Genomic DNA, 6,493 nt, shown 5'->3' on the forward strand with positions numbered 1-6,493 from the left:
AGAGACTACTTACGATGATGCCATGAGCGCAGCCCTCAACGCTTCTCATGAGGATGGGGAAAGGGCCGGCTTCCTGCTTGGTCTAGGGTTCGTTGAGAAAGGCGTCCCGCCTTCCAACTTCCCTTTGTTCGATGTGGACACCGAAGCTGCATATGACCAAGCGGTGAACCAATATGCCGCCTTCCCGCATCCAGTGGTGGAGAAGGTGAAGGAAGTCGCTGCTGCTGATGATGGGCTAGCTATCCTCAAAGCTTTCCTTGAACTGCCACGCTCTACCGATGGGGCTGGTCCAAGTGGAAGTGGCCCTGAAGCCTGATCCTGAAGATCCCTTCCCACTGCTAGGATAGTTTTAGCTTGTACAGATGTATTATTTTTCTTTTCGTAGGCGGGTAGTTACCCGGCCATTCTTGTAATAATTCGTTTGTGAAATATAAATCTTTTTGCGTATAAGATTGTTATTTCCTTCTTTGGGTTTCTTGCTTTATAAACTTATGACTTGCATACTTAGTTTAAATTAGCAATTTTCCAAGTGTAGAATAAGTTAACCTGTTTGAACGTGGTTGATAATTGGTTAAGGTTTTGCTTCCTCTTTCGTGATTGTGCGGGTAGAACCGTCACTTGCACTTAGTAGGATGGCTAAACTTTAACCTTCATCTGACCTTCGTGTAGGTTTTCCTCATCTTTTGAACGTGGTTGATAATAGGTGTGAAGTTTTGCTTCCTCTTTCGTGATTGTGCGGGTAGAACCGTCACTTGCACTTAGTAGGATGGCCAAACTTTACCCATATCTGACCTGCGTGTAGGTTTTCCTCATCCTTTGAGGATAAGTTAACCTTTGAACGTGGTTGATAATAGGTGTGAAGTTTTGCTTCCTCTTTCGTGATTGTGCGGGTAGAACCGTCACTTGCACTTAGTAGGATGGCAAAACTTTACCCATATCTGACCTGCGTGTAGGTTTTCCTCATCCTTTGAGGATAAGTTAACCTTTGAACGTGGTTGATAATAGGTGTGAAGTTTTGCTTCCTCTTTCGTGATTGTGCGGGTAGAACCGTCACTTGCACTTAGTAGGATGGCAAAACTTTACCCATATCTGACCTGCGTGTAGGTTTTTCACGCTATTGGGTTTGTGCGGGTAGGACCGCCTTCCCACGCAACGACTTCACATAATGTGAATGCCGTCACCAGTGTTGCATAGTTTAACCGTTCGACGCGCGGTTGTTGATAGGTTATTGTTCAGTTTCCTCATTATGATTCGTGCGGATAGACCGGCACTTTCATTTTTGGGTGCTGAACCTTTCCCCTTCAACTGACCTACGTGAAGGTTTTTTCACATTATTGGGTTTGTGCGGGTAGAACCGCCTTCCCACGCAACGACTTCACATAATGTGAATATCGTTATATTAGTGTTCAGAAAAGTAAAATCATCAGCTTCGATGTTCTAAAGAGAATCATTTCCATTAGAAGTGGCTCTTGGCCTTTTCTTTACAAATTGGAATTGATTTACATGCGAACTGTGTAAATGAGCTCCCTTCCATGTTGTTGGGATGGGAGTGCCATCGAGCCGATACGCACCTGGTTCGGGATCTCGTTCTTTACGCAGCATGTAGTCTCGACATTGAAGCTGGAATTTTTATTCGTGTTTTCCCCAGCTGGGGTTCTACACGCACCCGCCTGCTCAGCCTTTATTGCGCCACGAGGTGCGCGAGCGTCCCATCTCTGACAAATGCTTCAACCATGTCTTTTACGTCTATGCATTCTTCAGTGTTGTGGCCTTTTGTCTTGTGAAAGTCACAGTATTTGCTCCGATCAGCATCGTGACGATGTCGGATTATTGGAGGCTTTGGCCACGGGAGCTCTTCAGTGGCGAATATCTCAGTGACGCTTTTGGTGAGTGGCGTCCATCTGGAGTTCCGGTGCGGCTGTACATTATCCCTTCCGCCCAATCGATGTTGCAAGCCGGATGAGGTGTCAAAGTTTACCCTTGACTGCCAAATGCCTAGCTTCCGCTTTTTATTTAGTCGGGCGGTGAGGACGTTGTCTTCTCTCGTCTTTTGAGTGTAGAGGTTTGTGCTCTGTGGGAGATCTCTACCCAGCTGCTTCTCCGTTTCCGCATAGCGTTTTGCTGCTGTCATGATGGCATCCCATGTGGATGGCATGCCATCTTTACCCGTTAGGGTGCGGATGAGCTCTGGGTCATGCGCGCCCTGGATGAAGGCAGCGCGAACAAGATCTTCGCTGATATTGCCCAAACTTAGCTTCTTTGAGTTGAAGCGAGTGATGAAGTTTGGCAGAGATTCATCTTCTTCTCGTATGCATTTGAGGATTGTCCATTGCTCCTCGGTATACTTCCGTTGCTGGCTGAAGTGTTGGCTAAACTTCTGCTGGAAGTCTGCCCAGTCGTAGATGTGGTTGACCGGTAGACGATCAAACCAAGTTCTAGCTGCCCCAACAAGCGTCATTTGGAACATGTAACACCACGTGGGTTCCGTCCAATTGCTGACGGTTGCCCCCGCTATGAACCTGTTCAAATGATCGTCTGGATCAGATATACCGTCATATGTGCCTATGTTAGGCATTTGTTTGGCACTCTTTGGGGCGATTGCTTCCGCAATTTCCCTTGCAAATTTGGACGTTCCTGCATTTGCAACGTTTGGTCTGAACGTTTTGGAGAAGTCTCGTGGACTTCCACCTGTGCTTTTTGGTTTGAAGGCTTGTCCAAAATGCCTTTTCGGTTGGGGTTCCATTTCCTTACGCTTCCCTTTTGCCCTATGGCGAGGGTTCGCGTCGGAGTCGGATTCCTCCGAGTCATCCTCCCAGTATTCGAATTCGTCGGCCTGTTGTACGGAACGCAAGCGTTCGTCCAACTCAGCCTGGAATTCCTTTTGTCGCGCCTCCGCCCATGCCTTAACTTCATCGAGAGTTTGGCGGGGGAGTCTTCGTTTCTCAACCTGGGTATCAGTGGATCCCAGTAGGCGATCATTTACTGCACTTGCCCCAGCTTGAGTAACTGGGGTAGTGTTCGTAAAATTTACTTCACTTGCCCCGGCTTGGGTAACCGGGGTAGTGTTTGTAAAAACTGTGTTACCGGTATTCCCCCCCAGTAGCTGGGGTTGTGGTTACCGGAATTTCTCTAACCATCTTTGTAGAAGTTTGAAAAAACTGGAGAAAAATGTAGTTCTAGCTTTATGCACGGATGGCGCCAATGAAGAAACACTAACCGGACCCCGGACAGATTACTGGTAACCTGGGGGTTAGATAGATGTTTCCCACGAGGGGTTAGACCCTTTGAAGATGGTTCTTCTGATAACCTGCAAAACAGACACCGTGAGCTCGTCACTGAGAAGGGGGGGGGGGGGTTCCTCCTTGTGACCACCCTCCGGCGTGAGAATCAGACTAGATTGCTCTTTAAATATAAAAGTATATTAAGAGATTGCTAGAGCAGATATCAGGTATAATATGATGATAATGTGATAAGATATGATAGGATGAGATGGTCATACCATTTGTGGTATTTATAGCCGAAGGTAGGTTTCCAAGGAGGTATGGCTGGCTGCAACAGTGTTCCTGTTCCACCAACAGTAGCCTACGCACATGCCCTGCTGGTAGTTGGTGGGTAGGTAGCGGCTGATAGCGACCAGGCCTGCTGTATACTATTCCTTTTCTACCAACTGCCGGCTACGCACGTGGTATGACAATAGTTGGTGAGTAGGCAGCGGCTAATAGTGACATACAGTGTAGGAGCATGCTGCTCGCCATACTGTTGTCCATAAGCTGTCGTATCTTTAGTCAGATCTTTTTCCCATACCTCGTCAGTTACAGTACAGAAGATCTTCCCGTATCGTACGGACTGGCTTATTTGGGCGGGAGTATTCCCCCTCCCGCCGTTGTGCGGGATTGTTCCCGGCTTCGCTCATTCCTTCAGGTGACACTGAATGATTGAGAGCTAAGTGCCTTGTGCGTGTAGCCTTGCTGCGCGGGTGGCCTTCCCTAATGGCTTGTATCCGAGGCTGCGGGGACAGGCGGAGTCCTTCACCATTGGGAGGCATTTCCTGCGGGACCAGCTTGCGTACTGCGCGTAAGGACGTCACGTCTCTGAGCATGGTTGGTCCTGCGGATCCAGTTGGTTTCTGCGCAGACGTCCCTGTTTAAGGTGAGTCTTGCGGGTCCAACTGGGCTCTGCTGGGACCTACCTCTTCACCTTCGTTTATTAATTGTGTTTTTTCTGTTAACATAGGCCAACATTGATCTATTAAAGAGTCGGGTTAAAAGTATAAGCAGCAGTAAGTTAGTAAGGGTTCATCTTCTCACAGATGAAACAAGGGCGCGAAGGAGGCGAGGCTTGCGTATCAGTTTCTTTGGCTCTTCCTTTTTGTTGTGGTTCGTTCGGTCTGTTTTTGTGTCGTTCACCCTTTTGTTGTGTTTTTTATGGGCCGGTTTGTACTTGATAAAATCATGAATTTATCTACTGTGCACTATCTAAATGTCGAGTTTTAATAATTGAAGTTGTTATGAGTAACATGTGTAGCGTGTTAAATTTGTTGGCATAGTGTAAACTTTTAAAATACAACACTGATGCTACTTCATTATTCTTGGTGTAGATACCGTGTTATGGTGGTATTAGTTTCATTCGACACCAAGTCCACCCCTAGGGATGAGGAAAGGGTGTCTGTGCCATGCTTGCACTCCAATCCTCCACAAGGTATCATGACATTTAATAATAAGCAAGCAAACTCCTTAAGTTTATCTATTCTAGCTTACATTTATATGTAAATATTCATTTATATACTTTACGCGGTATGCATAAAATAACTTATAATAAGTATTTTATACATAGGGCCATATAGATAACAATATATAGACATGTGATCGAAAACTCTGTTGTCTTTTTTCTTTCTCATTATAGGTCATACATACAAGTATTTATGTATTAAACATTGTATTTTTTTTCATCATCGGTTAAATACTTTGTAACCTTTTACCAGCATTTATACACACTCGCTTACGCATATACACAACTTAATTCTATATATGGTTGGCATATTCACACGCTTAAAATTATTTATAACTTGGCTATTCATCTTAAATTTTTCAAAAAATCTTAATAAATGCGTGAATGGATTATATCTATTTTTATGTGTAAAGAAACTGATCAAATCATAAAGTTTTTGATTAATCACACACCCTTATAAACTTTTTAAACAAATAAGTTAATATTTAATTAAAGATTAGTGACACAGAAACATGAGAGTGGGCTATTTTGTTCCTAGCATCTTATAATAATTCAAGTTAATATATATACCAATAACTTAATAAGAAAAACAAATTAAAGCTGGTTCGTTACACTTATCTCTATATAATACTAAACTTCAATCCATTACTCTCTCTCTCTCTCTCTCTCAAATGGAAGTCATGATCACTCAAGAATATTATTACAGTTCTATTATCAAGGGAAAAAAAACCAAAATACAAAGACCATCTTCCCCTCTAGCCCTAACTATGGCCTCCACCTCTTCCACCACCACCACCTCCACCAATGAAGACGGTGATCATACAAACAACCCTTTAAACAATACCTTCCACATGCCAACCGGTTCCATCGAATTCACAAAACTTCTTCCAGAAAACGAGGAAGAAGACATGGCCAGCTGCTTGATTCTCCTGGCTCAGGGCCATTCTTCCCTGCCACCCTCACCGCATAAAGCAGGTGCGGTGGAGGTGGCGAGAACGCCAGGGTTTTATGTTTATGAATGTAAAACATGTTATCGTGGGTTTTCGTCGTTTCAAGCTCTTGGTGGACATAGGGCTAGTCACAAGAAAACCCACGATAACCTGATGAAACTAGATGTAGATAATCATCATAGTTCGATGACACTATCTCTACAAATTGGTTCGAACCAGATGAGGGATTGTAACCCTAGTGGCTCGATCAAGGGAACCAAGATTCATATATGTTCGATATGTGGTGCTGAGTTTGGTTCTGGTCAGGCACTAGGTGGTCATATGAGGCGACATAGGTCCATGCCCATGGGTGCAGCCACTTCTGGTGATTCGGGTTGGTGTAAAGAATCCAAGAAACCTAGAAACTTATTATCGTTGGACTTGAATCTTCCGGCTCCGATTGAGATTGAAGATGATCAGAATGAAAAAAAATTCCCATTTCAACCTACAGATCAGATGATCGCGTTCTCGAATTCTTCTCTTGTGCATTGCCCATTCTAAATCCAACGAACAAGTTACATATGATTCTTTTTCTTTTCTTCATCATCTATCCTTTAAAAAGATATATAATTTATTGTGTATATATAGTGATTCTTTGAAATTCTTTTAATTAATAGAGTTTAATTTGCTATTGGCATGGTTAAAATATTATGGGAAAAGCAATGTATTTAATTACAAACTCGTTGTTTATTTATTTTTTTCATTTGTACCACAGCTCATATTCTTGAGATATATAATTGAATAAACACTTTATTAACAGTAAACCGTTTATTCTT

General features: G+C 43.6%; 1 protein-coding gene across 1 annotated transcript; it reads left to right on the top strand.

Annotated features, from left to right (window-relative positions):
- Window positions 1–5,336: 5,336 nt before the first annotated feature.
- On the top strand, window positions 5,337–6,218 carry LOC143602744 (zinc finger protein ZAT5-like). Its single transcript, XM_077079756.1, has one exon. It carries the CDS (start codon window positions 5,400–5,402, stop codon window positions 6,216–6,218), a length of 819 nt encoding a protein of 272 aa, XP_076935871.1. The 5' UTR covers window positions 5,337–5,399.
- Window positions 6,219–6,493: the final 275 nt, after the last annotated feature.

This window comes from Bidens hawaiensis, unplaced genomic scaffold (genome assembly GCF_021521415.1).
Source record: "Bidens hawaiensis isolate Kalapana, Puna unplaced genomic scaffold, B.hawaiensis_p1.1 tig00059743_1, whole genome shotgun sequence".
Lineage (NCBI taxonomy): Eukaryota > Viridiplantae > Streptophyta > Magnoliopsida > Asterales > Asteraceae > Bidens > Bidens hawaiensis.